The 20,882-nt window shown below is 38.2% G+C and overlaps 3 protein-coding genes across 4 annotated transcripts; 1 reads left to right on the top strand and 2 right to left on the bottom strand.

Annotated features, from left to right (window-relative positions):
• Positions 1-2,369: 2,369 nt before the first annotated feature.
• LOC103455692 (uncharacterized) lies at positions 2,370-9,871 on the bottom strand. Of its 2 annotated transcripts, XM_008395273.4 has the most exons (17): positions 9,620-9,871; positions 9,390-9,521; positions 9,128-9,265; positions 8,883-8,933; positions 8,237-8,326; positions 8,007-8,153; positions 7,764-7,871; positions 7,067-7,123; positions 5,902-6,639; positions 5,476-5,643; positions 5,045-5,207; positions 4,569-4,714; positions 3,887-4,165; positions 3,653-3,787; positions 3,382-3,563; positions 2,618-2,729; positions 2,370-2,536 (listed from the first exon to the last, which is right to left on the bottom strand). In XM_008395273.4, exons 1-16 carry the CDS (start codon positions 9,710-9,712, stop codon positions 2,663-2,665), a joined length of 2,694 nt encoding a protein of 897 aa, XP_008393495.2. In that variant the 5' UTR covers positions 9,713-9,871; the 3' UTR covers positions 2,370-2,536; positions 2,618-2,662. The 2 variants fall into 2 exon arrangements, with proteins under 2 accessions (XP_008393495.2, XP_008393496.2); XM_008395274.4 differs by lacking the exon at positions 7,067-7,123 and having other exon boundaries at positions 9,620-9,868.
• Positions 9,872-10,035: 164 nt separating this feature from the next.
• Positions 10,036-13,173, top strand: LOC103455694 (rhodanese-like domain-containing protein 8, chloroplastic). Its single transcript, XM_008395276.4, has 7 exons — positions 10,036-10,574; positions 10,747-10,896; positions 10,970-11,132; positions 11,462-11,553; positions 11,915-12,018; positions 12,185-12,457; positions 12,581-13,173. Exons 1-7 carry the CDS (start codon positions 10,143-10,145, stop codon positions 12,732-12,734), a joined length of 1,368 nt encoding a protein of 455 aa, XP_008393498.2. The 5' UTR covers positions 10,036-10,142; the 3' UTR covers positions 12,735-13,173.
• Positions 13,174-13,217: 44 nt separating this feature from the next.
• LOC103455693 (uncharacterized) lies at positions 13,218-15,268 on the bottom strand. The gene is made up of 2 exons (XM_008395275.4): positions 14,712-15,268; positions 13,218-13,458 (listed from the first exon to the last, which is right to left on the bottom strand). Exon 1 carries the CDS (start codon positions 15,147-15,149, stop codon positions 14,772-14,774), a length of 378 nt encoding a protein of 125 aa, XP_008393497.1. The 5' UTR covers positions 15,150-15,268; the 3' UTR covers positions 13,218-13,458; positions 14,712-14,771.
• Between the last annotated feature and the right edge of the window lie 5,614 nt (positions 15,269-20,882).

Below are 20,882 nucleotides of genomic sequence, written 5' to 3'. Positions count from 1 at the left end.
TTTAGATCGATTTTGTTAATTTTTAAAGTAATGAACTTAAGCCTACTTTCGTGTTCTTTTCGTTGATCTTAAGCTTCTCAATAATTTGCATAGGGCATTTTGTGATTTTTCAAATTCGGCTATCACTTTCTCTCTACCAATGTTTATTTATATTTCTACTTGACACATAAAAAAATCCGTAAAAAATACTTCTATGTATCAATAAATTGTTCAACTGCTTCTAAAGAACTTATCAAACTTTATTTAATGCGTAAATAAAAAAAATCCGTAAATGTTCAAAATTTCAGTTTTTTCACAAAAACTATGAGCTATAAGTCACGATTTGAGATCTATTTTACTAATTTCTAAAGTAACGAACTTAAGCCTACATTTGTATCATTTTCATCGATCAATAAGCTTGTCAACAATTTTTGTAGCGCTTTTAGTGATTTTTCAAACCCATCTATCACTTTGATTCTCCGCCAATGTTTATTTATATTTCTTTTTGACTCATAAAAATCCAACCAATATACTCCTGTGCATCAATAAATTGACCAACTACTTAAGAACTTAAAAAACTTTTTTTAATGTGTAAACCAAAAATTTGCAAATGTTCAAAATTTATATTTATCATAAAAACGTGATCTATAAATCATGATTTGGGATCAATTTTGCTAATTTCTAAATAACAAACTTAAGCCTATTTTCGTGCCATTTTCGTCTATCGATAAGCTTTGCAAGAATTTGTGTAGGGTTTTTAGTGACTTTTCAAAACTCGAATATCACTTTCGCTCTCTGCGAGTGTCTATTTATTTTTCTACTTTACACATAAAAAATTTGTGAAAATTACTTAGGTGTGTTAATAAATATTCTAATTGCTTTTAAAGAGCTTATAAACTTTCTTTAATGCACAAACCAAAATCTTTGCTCAAAATTTGTACTTTTCACAAAAACTATGAACTATAAGTCATGATTTGAGATCGATTTTGCTAATTTCTGAAGTAACGAACTTAACTTAACTATGATTTTCACTCTCTGCCACTGTTTATTTATATTTTTATTCGACACATAATAAATGCTCGTGTATCAATAAATTTGTCCAACTGTTTCTAAAGAACTTACAAAACTTTATTGCGCATACCAAAAAAATTTGCAAATGTATAAAACTTGTATTTTTCACAGAAAATATGGGCTATAAGTCACAATTTGAGATCAATTTTATTAATTTCTAAAGTAACGAACATAAGCCTTAAGTCTCATGTCATATTCGTCCACCGTAAGCTTCTCAATAATTTGTGAAAAGCATTTAGTGATGTTTAAAACTTGGCTATGATTTTCACTCTCTGCCACTGTTTATTTATATTATTCAACACATAAAAAATGCTTATGTATATCAATATATTGTCCAACTAATTCTAAAGAATCTACAAAAAAATTTGCAAATGTTCAAAATTTGTATTATTCACAAAAATTACGAGCTATAAGTAACGATTTGAGATCGATTATGCTAATTTCCAAAGTAACGAACTTATGCCTATTTTCGTACCATTTTCATCGATCGATAAGCATCTCAATAATATCTATAGGACATTTAGCGATTTTTCACGGTCGGCTATCACTTTGACTGAAGCTAGTGTTTTATTTATATTTCTACTTGACACATAAAAAATGCTTATGTGCATCAATAAATGTCCAACTGCTTATAAAGAACTTATAAAACTTTCTTTAATGCATAAACCAAAAAATTTGCAAATGTTCTAAATTTAAAATTTTCATATAAACTGAATTATAAATCACGCTTTATCAATTTTGCTAATTTATAGAGTAACGAACATAAGCCTACTTTTGTGTCAATCAATAAGCTTCTCAATAATTTGTATAGTATTTAGTAATTTTTCAAACTCGGCTATCACTTTCACTCCCTGCCAACATTTATTTATATTTCTACTCAAACACATGAAAAATGTGTTATCAATAAATAGTTGAACTGCTTCTAAAGAACTTATAAAACTTTCTTTAACGGGTAAACCAAAAAATTTGCAAATGTTCAAAATTTTAATTGTTCATAAAAACTGTGAGCAATAAATCACAATTTGAGATCGATTTTCTTATTTTCTAAAGTATCGAACTCAAGCCTACTTTCATGTCATTTTTGTCAATCAATAAGATTCTCAATAATTTGTGTTAATAATGATTTTCCACGCTAGTGCTACGGTGCTACTTCAAGTTATAAGCCTGGGAAAGGAAGTAGGGTTAAACTAAATAGTCTCAATATACACGTACCTTGTGTAACCCATCATCAATTTTGCACACCACGTCATATTGCAAGAGCAGACACAACCACCATGATATACCGCGCACTACCAACTCGGCAACTCGACTAAGAGGAGTTTTGAAGAAACAGCAAGCAGTGCATTTGTTGTATTTCATTACAGTTGAAAGATTAAAACACTCGATACGACCAATAACATTAAGCCTATTAAGTAAGCTGTACTCGGTCAAGAAGGAGAGCCCCAAAGTAAGAATTTCCAGCCCCATTCTTACTATACAACCTGACCTGCACAGAACAAACGGCCAAACAATTTAATAAAAGGTCACATCACATCACATCTTCCCCCAATTGAACTATGTCGAATACCATGACGGGTTCAGGATCAACGCTGTAGCAACCTCTCAACATCTTCTATACAATAAGTTCATCTTCAAGATAGTTATATTCAAAAGTGAACTCTGTTTTGATCCTTTGGCACCTGTACCGTAACGTACCACAACAAAACGTAATCATAGTTAAATCCATTATATCATCAATGAAAACAAAAATGTCAAGCACATTAACTGATTGTTTTTCGATAACGATACCAGTTTTTCTATAACAAGTGTGATTGTACGTGTGTTGTCACAAACAAGCCACAAATCTAAATAATTTAACACAAATGGGAAGCAAACCCGAGAAAATATATATACATATTTAACTTTTTACAATTTAGATTCAATAAAAATATCAAAAAATAAAATCACAGGCAATTGAAAAAGAATTGGTTGAAAATTTAGGTTATGTAAACTTAATTTGTACATATGCATCTAAAACCTGAGATGCGTAATATTTAAGTAATGTTTGTATGTCTTTCTTCTTTTGATATTAATTTTTAATGATATTTGATGTTAAAATAAACTTGTTCATGTATTTACCGAATTTTTTTTTTTTACACATACCAATGTACAAAGGGTCGGTAGTCAAAGAACTCTAGGGCCCCAATTCAAAGGCTCGCCTAGGGCCCCCAAATTCTCAAGGCTGCCCGGGTGGGGGGTGGGAGCTCAATTCTGACTACTTAGACTCCGCAACACCAAGTACGACGACACAAAGAAACTTGAACGTGAAACTAAAGGATAAGTAAAACATACCATCCATGTTGTAGATCATCATTTGCAATATGAAAGTCAAAGTACACATACGTCCCTTGTTCATATTCATCCGTGGCAACTTTTGGCTCCTCATGTCGTTGAAACCAAGTGTTATATTTCCTGTGGTATCTCCAAGATTGCTTCTTCAATTCTTTTGCAGCCAAATATTGCTGATAAGTGTTCTGCAGGCAATAGTGGAATTGAGCACAAGTTTATACTTTATAGTGATTTATCATACACCGTTGAATGTGATTCAATTTATAAAAAGTACCTGCTGATAGTAAAATGCAAAGAACAGTGTATCAGTGCCATATGGTTCAAGACCTAACCGTTCCCAGAAGGCAGGATTGTTAACAATAGGTGCTTGTGCTTGAGGGTAGCTAAGAGGTGTTATTGCAGGGTGCCTCTGTTGATGATAAAAGGAATGAAGACGAGTATTAAACAAAAGCACGACTCTTATTCACAGTAAAAGGCAGATCAAATGATAAATATAATCGGGTCATACTGGACTATAGCTCCTTGCACGTTCTGAGTCTTTGGGTTGTGGAAGCTTGTAGTAAGCAGCCTCAAGCATCTGAAAGTTATACAACTGATCATGCATTCCCCCAGAATTAGCAGTTGATCCAGAAAGGTTATCACCAATTGCACCGAGATCAGAAACACTTCTTCTGCCAATAACACCAAGGCTAGCAGAAGGTTGATTGGACTGTAAAGGTTGCCCATGAGAGAGATCAATATCTCGTGGTACTTGAGCAGGCTCTGTGGAAGAGCCAGAAACTCCGGCCTTCAAAAAATAAGTTCAGTAACAAAAATCAAGCCACATTCCACATCCATTGTTCCACAAATAAATTAACAAGAGTCCAAATAAGTTTTTTACTGCTAAATGTCAAGTGGTCAGAATGCTATGTGAAATTGAGAGCGTTTTGGAATAAAGGAAGTTTGACACAACTTTTGTATGCCTATCCTTTTCTGTATTCCACTTGGGCAGGCAGTACAGAGCCAATCTGTTCATCTTGCTCTGCCTTTACATTTTTTGAAAAAAATAATACAACTACAATGCTAAAGATTTACTAACCGCTCTACACTAAAACAATTTTTCCCTAAGAACCAGTTAAAAATCGAATAGAAGAAGATAAAGAATATTGGCAACAAATCATAATATATAGTAATCAAGAAAATATTCATACCAGAGAATCAATTGCATATGAGGCGCTCAAGTCATCTTCATTCATTAGATTCTTTACGAGTCCAGAATTAGGAGTAGAGTCTGCAGTAGAATCATCAGGTATATTCTGTTGTTGTTGCTGGTCCTCAACTTTTGGATGACTTACATCTGCATCAAATAAAACAGATCATTCAGTTTCGATGATAATGCATCCATGTTACACAGGGCTGATCAGTACAGTCCGCCACTTTAAATTTGATCCCAAGTGTTTGGTGTAGTGTGGGTCTAGACAAGAAACTGCCACTCTTTATTGATCGTGAATTTTTTCATTACAAAACAATTCCTACGTATTTTAGTTTTCTGTATTCAATTCAGTCTTTTCACTTCTTTGTGGAAACAATAAATAAAAGAGTCAAGCTAAGATAGCACAAATAAAGAAAAGGAAAATAGAAAACATTAGAACAATATCGCAAACTGAATTAGGATGAAGATTACCACCTTCTTTTGGTCCACTCGACATCAATGCCTGTTGATTAGATTGTTGATGGATAGAATTTAGCTGCTGCTGTAAGGTGGTAGGTGGAACAGTACCAAGAACTGGGGGCTGTACTCCTAGTCCAGGGCCAGCTTGAGAAGACACTGATGAGTTTTGCGAATTAAACTGCACATATAATCGAATGTCATCTATAATAACTCTTGCACCAAATAAGCATACCTTATTCAGTAATAAATGATGGATATGATTATTCATGACATTAACTAAAGCAATGTGCAAAGAATTGGATGATCAACAAAGTGCAGCCACAGAGATTATTGTGGGAAAAAAAATATCAATCCGTTTCCATGAAAGTTTGATATGAATTACATTTGTCCACATTTCACTGAATCAGAAGGAACACAAACAGCTGATTCTACAAAAAGTACAGTACCTGTTGCAAAAGTGGGTTTTGCTGTGCAGAAAATTGCTTATGATTTCCACTTGTAAGAGGAGGCATGCCAAGAATGGTACTATGACCTTGTTGCTGCACTTGTTGGAGCCGCTGCAAAAACTTCTCCCTCTGATCAGGTGCAATTTCAGTTCTTCCTCGAAACATCCCCTGAAAATTGGTTAACTGACTTTAAATATCACAAACTTTATCTAGTCCATAAAATTTGAATCCAAGAATGCAATGAGATAAAGAATAAATATAATGGCAAAGCCGCAAAACACAAGCATATTTTCAATTCTACAAATGGTATACATTCGAGGTTGCATTAGGCCATGCAACCTATGTATAAAACTGGAAATTAACAAAGTGTATGAGAGATAGAGAGAGAAAGATTGAAGAAATCCTTATTAGTGAAAAGTTACATACTGCTTCATTTTGGTTTTGGAAGGAACTTCCAGGCCTCCACTGCATGCCAGAGACCATAGACGGAGAAAATGCTCTGCCAGGTATACCAGCCTCACTAGCATTGCTAGAATCAACTGGTGCACTTACGTCACTAGCCTTGGCAGCTTGAGGCAAGATCAGTCTGTTAGTTATGGGGGAAACAAGCGGCTGCACCACGCCACTACTCCCAATTCTCTCATCAGCTCCCAATATATTTCTCTTGGTCACATCAGAAACTGAAGGAACTGCACCAAGGGCACTATTACTAGGAGCCACATTGCTAGAGCTAACAGGGATACTAGATGGAATTGGTGCAGAGAAGCCACCTCGACCGATGCCCCTTACAAGTCCAGCATCAGAAAGAGATGGTGATGGTCTACGGCCAGGGAAGCTTGCTAATTCGTCTTCCTTCACAGAAGGAGACAAGCTTACAGGAGATGAAGAATTAGCAGCCCCTGCATTCTCTGTGACACCCCGAACAGCATTCAAACCTGGAATGGCCAAAACACTTGGCACACTGGGCAGATTCTGAGTTGAAACACTTGCAGAGACAGGAGTTGCATGACTCCCAGTTGGCGTTGATGCAGGAGAAGAAGAAAGCGCACCACTTTTAGGAGGTGGAGTTCTAGGAATGTTATCAGCATTACTGTCCTGGGAAACTATATCTTCAACTGGCTCTTGTACAGAAACACTCTGCTGATTAGTAGAAGTAACAGCGGGCTGGAAAAGAAAGATTAACCTTTAGTACAGCAACATCAGACAGCATCTTACAGAAAGGAAGCAGACGTCATCAACATATCTTCAAGTTCTAAAATATTCTAATAGAGAAACAGGAGGGGGGAAAGACTTTCTTATTCAATTTAAACTTCCTTTAAACCAAAGGTTCATTCAATTGCTTACCAATTTTGATTTAAAATCTACTAAAAAGAATTAAAAATGATTGACCAATAGATATGTTATATATCAGAAAATGTTTACCACAAACACATCTTAACAGCATTCTGCAGCATCACACCAATTATGGATGCAATTGTTTATATCAAAAACTAAAGATGCAAACTTCAATTTCCTTAACAGAACCCATACGCTTCAACTATACAACAACCTACTCATTGAAGTACCATTGACTCAAGATTTTGAGACATACAGGCATTGGAGATGCGAGTGGTGCCAAAGAAGTCTTCAAGCAAAGCATCGGTACACCCTGCCCCCCAAAAATAAAAAATCAAACTGGGTTTTGACGTAGTCATTAAAATACTAAAATATATATGATACCTGATGCCATGAAAGGTAATGGAATCCAAATAACAAAAACAACAAAATTGATAAGCAAACAATTGATTTGTAAACTTAAAGAAACAACTAGGAATAGGTTTAGATGAGTCAACCACATGTCCTAACTAAAAACTCAGTTAACAGAGATGAGACAACCTGGCATCTAAATATAATGTTGAATGCGCATCTCTACTGGTGTGGCATAAGGAAGGCCATAAAAGCCATCTACTTTCCAATTTTTCATCCATTCCTCCTATGGTAGCAGGATAACTTGTATATAATGGACAGTTAAGTTGAGATTCTTTAAAAAAAAACATACTAACTAGTATCTTGCAGTTATATAGTCAATAAAGGATTAACAAACGCATAAGCAAATATTTACTTCGTAAAAAACGGACTATGGTTTAAAAGGATTTTTTAATCATTTCTTTTTTTTACATGTCTATCTCAACTGACAATATATGTTTCTAATGTAATGAAAAATTAAATAAACTACACCTCCAACTGAATATAAGAACCTTAAATAGAAATTGCATTCAGCAAAACAAAAGACGAAAAAAAAAAAGTACCTTGATAAGACCAGGAGGAATAATGGCCAGATCTTCAAGGGACTCCACCTTGTCCAATGGTAAGGTGTTGTAAAGCTCATCAACTTCACTAAATTCATCAAAATCCTCCTGAAAAATAACATAACAAAATAAAAAAGTCTGATATAGGTAATCGAAAAGCAATCATGACCTCGATTGAGAATGTTCTATATGCTGATTTATAAAGGCAGAAAAAACAAAGATAAATTTCAAAGCACAATAAACCTGATTGCGTTCCACATAGTCCTCCAAAAAGTCTTTAACATCATTGACCTGCTCAGGACTCAGCTCGTCATTATCCAAGAGCCTCAAGATCAGTTCTAACTTCATTATATGTGCCTTATGCCGAGTAATTGAAGTCTCTAGATGGGTCTGCAAGACAAAATAAAAATAAATAAATTGTCAAAGAATGCAGAAACCACATGTTTCCTAAGAATGCAAGTTTTTTCTCTTACCAGTCTGGGCGGCCTGCCCTTCCCTTTCTTGAAAGTTAGCCCTTCAATCTCAGCTTCAAAGCTGTCAATCTGCGATTCCAACTCCCCAACCTTCTCAACACAATGAAACACCAAAAATACTCACCGAATGATAATGGATAGTTTCAAATACAGAAATTGTAAAACCGATCTCATCAGATATGATTGAACAACCATTATTGACAAGCTATGTCATTATAACAAAAATTTGCAATCTAAAGCAGAACTGAACAAAAAAAAGAACCACAAACATATAAAACTTCAATAAAAACAATCAGCGGCACCAAGCACCAATGACAGCCATCAATCAATTAAAGAACTCCACCTTTCACAACCATCCACTGGCACTATACGTATAATTAAATATATATCGGACACGAGAACACACAAGCCAAAACTTATACACAAATAAAACATGGATCATGCAATGAATGAAACATGATGCAGACATAATTTAAACTACAAACGCAGCAGACATCTTAAACCATACTGTTTTATATAGTCAAGCCTCACAGGCTTCTAAGGCAGCAGCAGTAGGTAATAACAGATATAGTCAAGCCTCACAGGCTTCTAAGGCAGCAGCAGTAGGTAATAACAGACTTCAAGAAAAATCTTTTGTTTCACATACCACGTTGTTTATCCAATCCCTTGTCTCTGATTTGGCCTTCTCCCTCGGATCCTATCATAAAAAGGAATTACACAGTTGGTAAGTTGATTCACTACTAAATGGATTATCATAAGGATAAAAGAGCTAAATCCGTGTTCAAGGTGGAGAAATAAGCATTGCCACAACAGCATTACCCAAAAACAAAATTCCTGAATTGATTAAAAACGAGGTGCGAACAAAATGAAACGGGATGCATTAGTAGTTACGGTTTTAGGTTGTTGGCCCAATCCTTCTTTAGAAAATGCTTTTGTTTTTGTCTCCTTTTCACAAATCTTAAACCTTTCCATTTCGCGCTCAATGAGTTTGCGAGCATCCACCAGAGCCTGCTCATAAGAGGCACTCACCTACGTCAACATGCATCGAAAAATGAATTAATTGTCATGTCCAAAACCATCGAGTACAAACCAAGGTAGAAAAACTTATAATTTGCAAATCGAAAACAGTTGAGAGAAGTAAAAAGAGAAAGACCTTCTTATCCTTGATTTCACTGGACTGAATCCAAGTCTTGATTTGGTCCCTGTACCTCTGGAGCTTCTTAATCTCCTTCTTCAGGTCGGCCTCAAACTTCTCCTTCTGGTTCGCATTGTCCGTATCGTAAACCTAACCGCATTGCACAGAAACACGCATCCGTCGTTTTATCAGTTGGAATTTGCGTTTCTGTAAGCAAGCAAACGAGGAAGGTAGAAGAAGCTACAAACCTTGTTCCAAATGCTATCGAAGACATCGACGCCTTCCTGGACCTTCTTGAGAACGCGGTCGATCTCGCCCTGGAGCTTCCGACTTGCCCCCATCCTCTAATTCCCCCAACCGGACGATCTGATTGCAACCCCGCTAGGGTTAGGGTTTTTTATTGCTTTGTTTTCCCGATTGCGCTCGAACTGAACAAATTTAGACGACCAAATCTATCCACCTAATTTTTAGAAGGGTAATGAGTCGCTTTATTTGTCGGAGTAGAGTTAAACCGTATTCTTATTTATATTTTCTTGGTTATTTTAAGCCAATACGATGCCGTCTGAATTGGGCTTTGACTCGTCTGAATTGGGCTTTGACTCGTCTGAATTGGGCCTCTAGTCTTTGGGCTGGACAAATAAAACCAACCGTAGCATGACGCCGTGTCAAATGGAATGCACTGTCACTGAGTCTCCGGTCTCTGCACTCATCAACACAGCACAGTACTCACTCACTACCCACAGACTGAACAGATAAGAGGAGAGAGAAAAGATGAGAGGGAGTTTTCCGGCGCCGGCGGTTATATCCGGTGCGGTGAGCTTCACAATTACTCAAATTTCTTTGGTGGGCAGAAGAAAGAAAGATTCGTTTGAATTCCCGGTCTGCTCCTCCTCCCAAACAGCTCGCTTTTCCTTCTCAATTCACGACGAGCATAACCAGCAGAGGCAAAGACAGAGTCGAAGACAATGCCTTTGGTTACCAGGGAGAAGCAAATGGAAAGGAGGACGTCGTGCGGGCATTGGCTCGCAATGCAAGTGCAACTACGAAAGCGGAGGAGAGGATAACGAATGGGTGGTGGTGAATTTCTACCATTTCGTGATGATCAAAGACGCAGAGGCGGAGGTAGCCAAGCATCTCTTTTTCGTTGAGGACCTCGACATACGCGGACGGATATATCTGAATGAACAAGGGATAAATGCACAGGTACTTATTGCTTTCTTTTTGTAATGTGTACGAGCAGAAATTCTCTGTGGACGACGTTCGTTCCATAGCCGGATTGTATGTATGACTGAACTGAATTCGTGAACCATACATATTACTGCAAGACAAAACGGTAAGGAGTGTGTTTGATATCCTGTGTTGTGCGTATGTACAGTACAGTGGGCCGTTGAGAGATGCACTTGCATATGTTGAATGGTTAAGGGGGGACGAGAGATTTTCTGGCATCCTAGTGCAGATTTCTGCAGCAACAAATGGGCACGCCTTTCCAAAACTCAAGTTGCGGTATAAGCCCTCACTGGTTCAGGCAAGCCCCAAAAGCCAACTTCTTCTTTTTCTTCTACTCCTTGTAGCTAATGTCATATCTCCCCCGCTTGCAGTTAGAAGGAGGTATTTCACATCTTCCTTTGCTGGACCCTTCAATGCGAGCAACGCCTCTATCGCCATCTGAATGGAGAAAGAGATTGGAATCATTGAAAACAACTAGTGATGCATCAAATGACAATCTTAAAAGAAACCAGATTTTATTGGATGTGAGAAATGGTATTTTACTTCCCAGCCTTATAATTTCAAATGATTTTTCCTCTTATCGTTAATCCGGCAATTCCCTTCAATTGTGTATTGATGGTGGCACAATTTGAGTGTATCATACAGATTTGTTCATAACTGTACATTGAACGGTTTTGATAGCTAGATATGTTTAACAGTGTCGTTTCTTCTTTTGTGTTTGACATGTTGCCCTTGGTCATGTTTCTAATGTACAATTGTGCATGCAGTTATTGTTATTTCTGTAGCCTCTACGTCAGTCATATTAATCGTGTTCATAATTTCAGCCACAGAAGTTTGAAGATTTTGTCACTGCTTGTAATCAGGTTATGAGTGGGATATTGGTCATTTTGAAGGGGCTCGGCGACCTGATGTGGACTGCTTTAGGAGCACTTCGTTTGGGTTATCGCAACCAGAGGTACGTGACTTTTAGTTCAATGACATGTTAACATGAACTAGTGTTGTTTGGGCAAAACAAAAAAGCTGTGTAGAAGTCCCATAGCCGTAAGGATATTGATGTGTAATGGTTTGAAATCAAGTTCTGCTGTGAAGGTTTTTTCCTAGCTATGGAGATTAAGATCAGGCACATTAGCAATTAGGAGGTTCCCTTAGTTTGTGGTTAAACCGCACTTCTGTGGTATTATATAGTGAAGGTTGCAGCCTATACTTTTTGATATACGAGAATTTATGCAATAATATGTTCTGAAGGCAGTAGAAACTTCATTTTCTGGTGACGGATGTGAACATACTACTTTCTGTCTCTGTTCATGCTTATGCAGGTCATTGCCGCAGATCCTTTAGAAAATGTTGACAAAGAAAAGACAGATATAATGATGTATTGCACTGGAGGTATCCGTTGTGATGTATATTCCACAATCCTAAGGTAACCCTCCATCTGTTGCGATGTATGTTGATGATTGTATTGCATTATTAATGGGAAAATCTGTGATGGAACGGATTGTGCTGTGATGTTGGAAGCAATTCTTTATCTTTCTTCTCTCGCCTTTCTTATTTTGGTCATTTAGTTGTAAGTTAATTTCATCTGCCAGACAACAGGGCTTTCAAAATTTATACACATTAAGGGGAGGTGTTTCTCATTATCTGGAGAATGAAGGTCCTGTTCGGTGGATTGGTAATTTGTTCGTATTTGACTCTCGTCTCTCTCTCCCACCGCCTGCCTACAAGCCTGAAGCCGCGACTAAAGCAAGCACGCATGAAGATTCAGATAATAATACGTTCGCTAGATGCTATATATGCGGTTCACAAGTCTGTGAGTTAAGGCATAGAAACTGTGCAAATCTCGACTGCAATCTGCTGTATCTGTAAGTTCCTTTTGTTATCTATTCCCTCTTCATCCATCCATCCATCCCTCCCTCCTACAAGTTGAAGCGTCACTGCCTAAGTATCATTTTACCATCTGAATTACGTAAGGATTTCTATTTCAGATGCTGTATGAACTGTGTGAAGGATTTAAGAGGATGTTGCTGTTCCAACTGCACAACTGCTGCTCGACTTAGAACTGTTCTTCCAGGGTTCCAGAGATACAAGAAGTGGCACACGTATCGAGATTCGATACCACACAGCCGGTTGACGGCTTGATCAGACTCGTAAATCCTCGGGACGGTTCATCACTTAATCTAAACCAAAGCATCTGTCGGGCATCATGCTCGTCTTCCTGTTGGATTGTTGCAACGCATGGTGGAGCGGGACGAATTTCCCTTTTCTTTTCTAACAATGGAGAAAGGCGAGTTTGGTGTCCGTGGTCATCAAAAGTTAGCTTGCAGCCTTCAGTCTCCGGAATCTACATCGGCCTATCTCTTCTGCTACGGGAAACAAGCGGCAGCAACAAATGTAGCAGAAACGAGGAACTGAATCATCTAGCCACAACAATAATTTTGAAGCTAGTTGGTCGCATATTTATAATTTTTTTGTTCCCTAAATATTGTAATGTCAACACTGGAGTGCAACATTATCTCATACACGAGACATATTTACATGTCCAGATGCCCAAGATCTGCCATGAATGGCTCATTGTTAATGTTCAATTGTTTATCTGAATGTAAATTATGACAAAGTAGAAAGTAAAAACACGCGATTAGATACGGGTACATAAAATAGAGCACAAATGCTCGGTTCCTGTTTTACATACTGGATGCAGCTTATCCCGCTAATAAAACATAGGGCCCTAAAACATACTAAAGGGTACAATAAGCATAGAGCAATCTATGAATTAAAACTACAGTACACAGAACAAAGTGAGTTTAATCAATGACAGTCTCTAATCAAAGGCTCGTGCAAACGCAACAACTCCACCGTGCCGTTCCTGCCAAGAATTAAACAAAGATATGTTAGACTGGCTGATAACAAAAAAGGTCGTACCCAGTGCACAAGGCTCCCACTTTACGCAGGGTCTGGGAGAGGTGAATGTTGGCTAGCCTTTCCCCCATTTATGGAGAGGCTGATAACAATGACAGAAAAAATGAGCAGCTTAGCATAGTAAACTGTAAGGAAACAATTTATATGTGCTCACGCATGCCATGCCACACTCATCCAGAAGGCAACAAAGAGAGGGTTCGAGCCCCACAAAAACTTGCAACACAAACAAAAGCAAACACTGTGCCATAAAGCAGTACAACGAAAATCAGGCCACTTCACCTGGCTAGTAGGCTGCATAGCATTTGATCGAATGAATAGGATGCAGGATGATCATGATGTAGGGTAACTCCTAAAACAGGTCAGGTAACATATAGACCTTTTCAACGAGCCTAGCAACACAACTCTTAACTCTTAATCAGGTTCTGCTCATGCTAGATGCTAAACTTTTATATCAGACTATGTAGAAAATAGAAAAGAGTTGTGGTGGGGCGTGATTGATAATAATTCTATAGCCGTAATAACAAATCAAAAGGGTCAAAAGATGAGACCTCTGAACAGAAAAAATAGACGGAGGAAATGACAAAATTATAGGCCTCACAGTGTGTTTGTCATTGTGAACACACATTCATATCATGGCGATTGTATTATACAAAAAAGATAGTAGACCTGGTATTCATTTATTCAAGTGCCAAATCTGCACAACTCAGAATACCGTGACTTGAATACCATGTCTACTTCCTTAATAGATGGAGGAAATGACAAAATTATAGGCCTCACAATGTGTTTGTAACTGTGAACACACATTCATATCATGGCAACTCTATTATACAAAAAAGATAGTAGACATGGTATTCAAGTCATGAACACCAAACAGAAAAATGGTTATTTATTCAAGTGCCAAATCTGCACAACTCAGAAGGGGGCTCTATACAAACTTCGTGATGCAATCGGTATAGTTTGTTTCAGTGTACATAATCGTAATCGTAATAACTAGTATCGTAACAACTAATATCATGATAAGAAAGTGATTATTCATTTCAAATTCAAGGTAATTGAAGTGACACACAACAAATTCGGAACAAAACGGATGCACATTACGATTTAGTGTTACAATAATTCAAATGACACCCAACAAATTAAGAACAACAAAGAAACACATTACGATTAATTTGTACGGAGAAAAAGAAGAAGGGGACGGACCTGAAAGATTGAAGAAGAACAAGGAAGAGGAATCGGACAGGTGTAAAATAGAACTGATAGTTATTTACAGTAGCGGTCGGCTTTCTTCTTGACGCGGTCGTCAAGAACGTCCTCGACGGTCTTCCGTTCAACGGATTTGGGATCGTAGCCGAACTTCTTGGCCTCAACCGGGAACAGCTGCTCGTACTTCATCCGCTTCGCTGCGTCGATGGTGTAAGTCTCCGTTCCTCCTCCAGTTCCTTCTACAGCTGCTGCTGCTTCGGCGCTTCCGTCCTCAGCCACCACTTGGGAATCGTCGTTAGGGTTCATATGCTGCTCCTGAAGCTGCTGCTTCTTCTTTTTCTTCTTCTTCTTGTCGATGGCTTTGCTGCGAGTGGCGAGAGTTCCGTCTTTGAAGGTCAATCTGCCTCCTTTCGCTCTCTCGAATGGATCCGACATATTCCCCCTAACCCTTGCAAATTTTGATTTGGATTCTGTTTCCCCCAACTCTTTCTCCCTCAAAACTCTTCGGAACGCAATCCCCAATCAAAAATTCCACCACCGCCTTCTAGCCTTCTCCTCCTGTAAATATAGTACAGCCTTTATTTTGCACTTCGCACTGGGTCAGGCCCAAACAAAATACAACCCAGGCGGCCCATCACAAACCCAACGGATCAGATGAACCCACTCCGGGTGCTGTACCATTTGGGTTTACGTGACGATGACATGTATTTTCTCCAAACTGGCAGCAAAATTGTATGATCATTGACTTTGTTTTCGAGACCAATACAACAATCAGCATGGATCGTGCAAACTTGATTAAAATCCTTACTGGTTGACAGAAGCCACCAAAGTATAGTGTATCAGAAACCCTCATTTTCAATACAATCTGAGCAACAAAGAGATCAGATTTATCTCATTAAGTACATCTTGTTTGCGGTTTTTTTGGATACGTATTTCTGGAGACCAAAACTTATAGAATAGGACAGTTCGATCATTGGATTTTACATAGAAAAGTCCCGTGTTGGGAAAAATATTTATAGTGTAAGGATCACCTATGAAGTAATCACATGAAAATTGAATATCTACATTTGGAAAGAATTGTAAAAATGCATCTCAAAGCCACATTATATCATTATCCTGTGCATTCCGATATGCAATGCATGCAGCAAAATCTAACAACAATTAAAACAAATCACCATACTAGCTTTTTTTAATTTTCGAATTTTAATTTGGAAAAGTAAACAAAAATTGGAAGGAAAATTACGTACCGTAATGACAAGCTGTAGCCTTTCTCGAGAATAAAAGATAAAAACTGGATTTTTCTCCAAGTTATATGTAAGTGGTTGGAAGACATAAAAACTGCCTCGCGAGTAAAGTTGGCACCTTGAGTGTTGAGTCGGTAATAATGAGGGTGCGACACTTGGCGAGCATATGCTTTTTCGTCCAAGCAGATGACTACCAAATGCTTAAGCATCCATTTCATGTTACTTACGATCTCAAAACTCTCCAGAAACAGATCGAATATTGAATTGGGTTCTGCCCATGCATCATTCAACGTAGTTATTCTGCCCGTTTTGTTCTTCATGCATGTATTTCAGAGCTTTATCCAATGGATCCATATCCTCTAGCTCGTTGGCCTGCATGCACCGATAACCATGCATGCATGTGTTATATGTACGCACGTACTTACGTACTAACGTAACTAATTGTTTGTGGAGTACACAGTAAAAGGGATGAATCAGTGAGAGATAACTAAATAGTAATTAATTAAGTGGACTACTGTACTCACCTGCTGGGAGGAAGTTGTGGCTCTACAGGACGGGAGGTGTGGTGCCACTGCCAAGGCATCATAACGAACGAGATCCCGGAGGATACACACAATTGTAGACAGTAAAGCAACCGACGACAGCTGCGAAATGTAACCAAGACTGAAGCAACGACTTTTGGTTTTAGTGGGTTGCGTCCAAAGTGCGAGATTTAATAGACAATTGCGGCATTGATTTCCCGATAGGAACTCTAACTTATGCAATTCAGGCTGATGGTTCGAAGTCGAAGTAGGCATTACGCAAGTCCCATTTTGATAGTGTCAATTTGTTTTTACTTTTTAGTTTGGTTTCACTGTTGATGTTTATATATGAGAAGAGTGTATATATGAGGGAAAGAATGGATGAAAAATGGGGATGGAAGAGCGGGAAAGAAAAAAGGACTAATGAAAACAAAATTTTGAAAGTGAAAACGACGAGTGGTGGATTCAGAAAAAACTATTCATGAGGGTCACATATAAAAGTCCACAAACATTTCTTAGATATATAATAACCTTAAAATTTAAACCATAGTTCCATCATTCATAACTTATAAGACAAATATCAATACAAGTTACAATTGTCCACGATGCGGCTTCATATTTTGAAAACACTATATAGCTTCATTATCAATGGAAGAAAAAACCATTGCTCTCAATATAAAACCTCATGCTATCACTCAACCATGATAGGATAGAGATATTGGTGTTTAAGATGTTGACACTTGTAATTAGATTAGAGAAGAAGTTAGTTAAGGAAGTTAGCTGTGTAAGTGTAAAACTATAAATACCTCAACACTGTATTACTTAGAGGTTAAGAAAACAGTTCAGAAATATTCATCTTCTCTCTAAGTTCCTCTTTCTCTCTCTCTCTCTCTCTCTCTCTAAGTCTGTTACATTCTTATTCTTCCTTATTGTGTAAGATTGATCATAGTTAACATGGTATCAATCGCCATTGTTGCCTGCGCATAATCTTCGATCCTCTGCTTCCGCTCCGATTCCGATTGAAGGTGTATTCGTTCTTCTTGATTTGTGTCTGGTTGTTCTCTGCGTTTCTTCGTCTTCTTCTGATTTGGATTTCTAGGGTTTCTTGGGTGGTCGTGATTTTTCGTCGATCATCTTTTCTGCTTCCTTCCGTCTTGCATATCAACTGTTTGCTATAATTCCTCAGAGAGTTTTTCCGAAGAAATTTCCATGGTGACTGCAACTCAACTTCAAATTGTGCAATCTCCGATTACTGCTTTAATCTCCACAATTTCGACTTCGGTTAATGTCAAATTGGATGATTCCAATTATCTCAATTGGAATTTTCAGATACAACTTTTGTTGGAAAGCAATGGTATTATGGGGTTTGTTGATGGCTCGCACCCTTGTCCACTTCAATTTGCAGTTTCTCCTCCTGAATCTGGCTCTTGTACTTCTGCTGAATCCGATGCATTTGTGGTATGGAAAATGCATGATCGTGCTATAATGCAATTGATCACAGCCACTCTGTCTCCGGTTGCATTGTCTTGTGCTATTGGCAGTAAGAGTTCTCAGGATCTTTGGATTCGTCTGAAAGAACAGTTCTCTACGGTGTCTAAGACCAGCATTTTCCAAATGAAGTCCAATCTTCAGACGATAAAGAAAGGGTCTGATTCGGTGTCTCAGTATCTTCACAGAATTAAAGAGGCTAGAGATTACTTATCTGCTGCTGGGGTTTATTTTGCAGATGAGGACATAGTTATTCTTGCTCTCAATGGGTTACCCTCTGAATATAACACTTTTCGCTGTGTTATTCGGGGTCGTGAGAATGTAATCTCTCTTAAGGAGTTTCGGTCTCAGTTGCTTGCTGAAGAGGTCATTGTTGACACTTCCACAACTGCACCTTTTATTACTGCCATGGTTGCTAATACTGTCCCTCATTCTGGCAAGCATCACTCACCTAATCCTGCATCAGGGCAGTCTCAATTCTTTTCTGGAGGATATAAGCAGTTTAATGGGAATAAAAACAAAGGGAAAGGCAAGTTTCATCAAGGGGCTCGGTTCTATTCACCCAAACAGTATACTCAAACCCATGTGCTTCCTACACCAAGTCCGGGCATTCTTGGTCAATCACCAGTACCATATTTTGGTCATCCAAGTGCACCATTGCTGCCTACTTGTCAAACGTGTAATGTTGAAGGACACACTGCTCCATATTGTCAGTCTAAACCTCCTGATCGAGCTTCTTGTCAAATATGTGGCAAGCATAATCACAGCACATGGTACTGTTTTTTCAATGACAAGGGTCCTAATTTTGGTGGTCCTACCCGACAGTTCTATCCTTCTCAAGTGCAATCATCCCCATATGGTGCTTCAAACTATCCTGCTCCATTTCAGCATTCATCAATGCAACCTCAGCCTTTTCATGCTCCTCAACAATCTCCTCAAGCACTGCATACTGTGATGCCTCAGTCACCATCATCACCATCTACTTCTTATTCTAATCCTCAAGTGTGGATTACTGACTCTGGCGCTACTAATCACATGACTGCCGATCTCAGTAACCTATCTTTGGCATCACCATATCCTACATCTGAGACCATTCAAACTGCCAATGGTGAAGGTTTGCCTGTGTCTCATATTGGTAGCACAGTTCTTAATGTTTCTAAACTGAATTCTGTGCATCCGATTAAGCTCAATTCTGTGCTTTATGTTCCGAAGTTGACTCAAAACTTGTTATCTGTGCACCGAATCTGTTTAGATAATAACTGCTGGCTAATCTTTGATGCTTTCTACTTCTGGATTCAGGACAAGGCCACAGGGAGGATCATTTACAAAGGACAATGCAGTAATGGTCTCTATCCCGTCCCTTGTCTTTCTGCCACATCTCATTCTACACATTCAACTCAATTTCAAGCTAAAGCTTTCCTTGGTCAGCATGTTCATTCTACAACCTGGCATAATCGACTAGGTCACCCATCTAATAACATTGGTTCTTTGATGCTAAAGCAAGCTAATATTCCTTGTTCCAAGTCTTCCTTACCTGTAATGTGCTCTAGCTGTTTGGAGGGCAAGTTTTGTAAACTTCCATTTTCCCTAAGTACCAATAAGTCTGTAAAACCTTTTGCTGTTATTCATAGTGATCTTTGGGGTCCCGCTCCTTCTATTTCCATTGATGGTTATCGATATTATGTGACCTTTATCGATGAATATACAAGACATTGTTGGCTGTTTCCATTAATCAACAAATCTGATGTCTTTGCTACTTTTGTTGCCTTCTATTCATTTGTTCTTACTCAGTTTGCAACTGCTATACAAACCTTACAGAGTGATGGAGGGGGTGAGTATGTCAGTAAGGTTTTTCAGTCCTTTCTTCTTGAAAAGGGCATTGCTCATCATCTTTCTTGCCCACATACACCCAAGCAAAATGGTCTAGCCGAGCGAAAGCATAGGCATATTATTGAAACCACTGTGACTCTATTACAAACAGCTAGGTTACCTGCTTGTTTTTGGTCATATGCCTGTCAAACAGCTGTCTATCTTATTAATCGAATGCCTTCTTCTGTGCTAGGACTTAAATCTCCTTTTGAACTTTTGTTTGGTCATCTTCCTGTACTCTCTCATCTCCGGATATTCGGTTGTGCATGCTATCCTTTGTTAAAGCCTTATAATGCTACTAAACTACAAGCCAAGACCACCAAGTGTATTTTTCTGGGGTATGCTACCAAATATAAAGGGTATATATGTTATGAGGTTTCCAAACAGCGAGTTTATATTTCAAGACATGTTGTGTTTGATGAGGATCAATTTCCTTACACATCTTTGTTGGTTCACTCTAAAGTCTCATATCAATCTTCTTCAGTTCCTATTTTGGATGAAGAGGTGTATATGACCCAACCTCCTGGTTTTGTTGATGGTGCTACTTCTCATCTTGTTTGCAAGTTGCACAAGTCCCTTTATGGACTTAAGCAAGCCCCTCGAGCTTGGAATGACAGATTTACCAAGTTCTTGCCTCTTTTGGGTTTTAAACATACTTATTCTGACTCCTCCCTGTTTGTCAAGACAGTTGAATCTGGTATTGTCATTTTGCTGCTTTATGTGGACGATATCATTATCACAGGGAATGCAGCTGCAGCTATGCAACAGGTTATTAGTGCTTTAACCAAGGAATTTGATATCAAGGATCTGGGGGATCTGAATTTCTTTCTGGGCATTCAAATCTCTCGCACTGCACAGGGCTTATGTTTGTCTCAATCCAAATATATTTTGGATCTTCTTACTAAAACTGAGATGCTTGAGTCCAAGTCATGTGAAACTCCTTGTTTGCCCTATAACCGGCTTCTCAAAGATGATGGTGCTCCTTATAACAATCCAACGTTGTACAGGAGTGTAGTAGGTGCACTGCAGTACCTTACATTTACAAG

Source organism: Malus domestica, chromosome 14 (genome assembly GCF_042453785.1).
Source record: "Malus domestica chromosome 14, GDT2T_hap1".
NCBI classification, from domain to species: Eukaryota; Viridiplantae; Streptophyta; class Magnoliopsida; order Rosales; family Rosaceae; genus Malus; species Malus domestica.
The sequence above is the reverse complement of the archived record's forward strand: the minus strand, read 5'-3'. Positions and strand labels throughout refer to the sequence as shown.

Coding starts and splice junctions, on each gene's coding strand:
- LOC103455693 (XM_008395275.4), bottom strand. CDS start 15,149: ATGTCGGATCCATTCGAGAGAGCGAAAGGAGGCAGATTGACCTTCAAA.
- LOC103455694 (XM_008395276.4), top strand. CDS start 10,143: ATGAGAGGGAGTTTTCCGGCGCCGGCGGTTATATCCGGTGCGGTGAGC. Junction 11,554..11,914: donor TTGGGTTATCGCAACCAGAG/GTACGTGACTTT, acceptor ATGCTTATGCAG/GTCATTGCCGCAGATCCTTT. Junction 12,458..12,580: donor GACTGCAATCTGCTGTATCT/GTAAGTTCCTTT, acceptor TTTCTATTTCAG/ATGCTGTATGAACTGTGTGA.
- LOC103455692 (XM_008395273.4), bottom strand. CDS start 9,712: ATGGGGGCAAGTCGGAAGCTCCAGGGCGAGATCGACCGCGTTCTCAAG. Junction 8,327..8,882: donor GGGATTGGATAAACAACGTG/GTATGTGAAACA, acceptor TGTGTTGAGAAG/GTTGGGGAGTTGGAATCGCA. Junction 3,564..3,652: donor TTGCATTTTACTATCAGCAG/GTACTTTTTATA, acceptor TATTGCCTGCAG/AACACTTATCAGCAATATTT.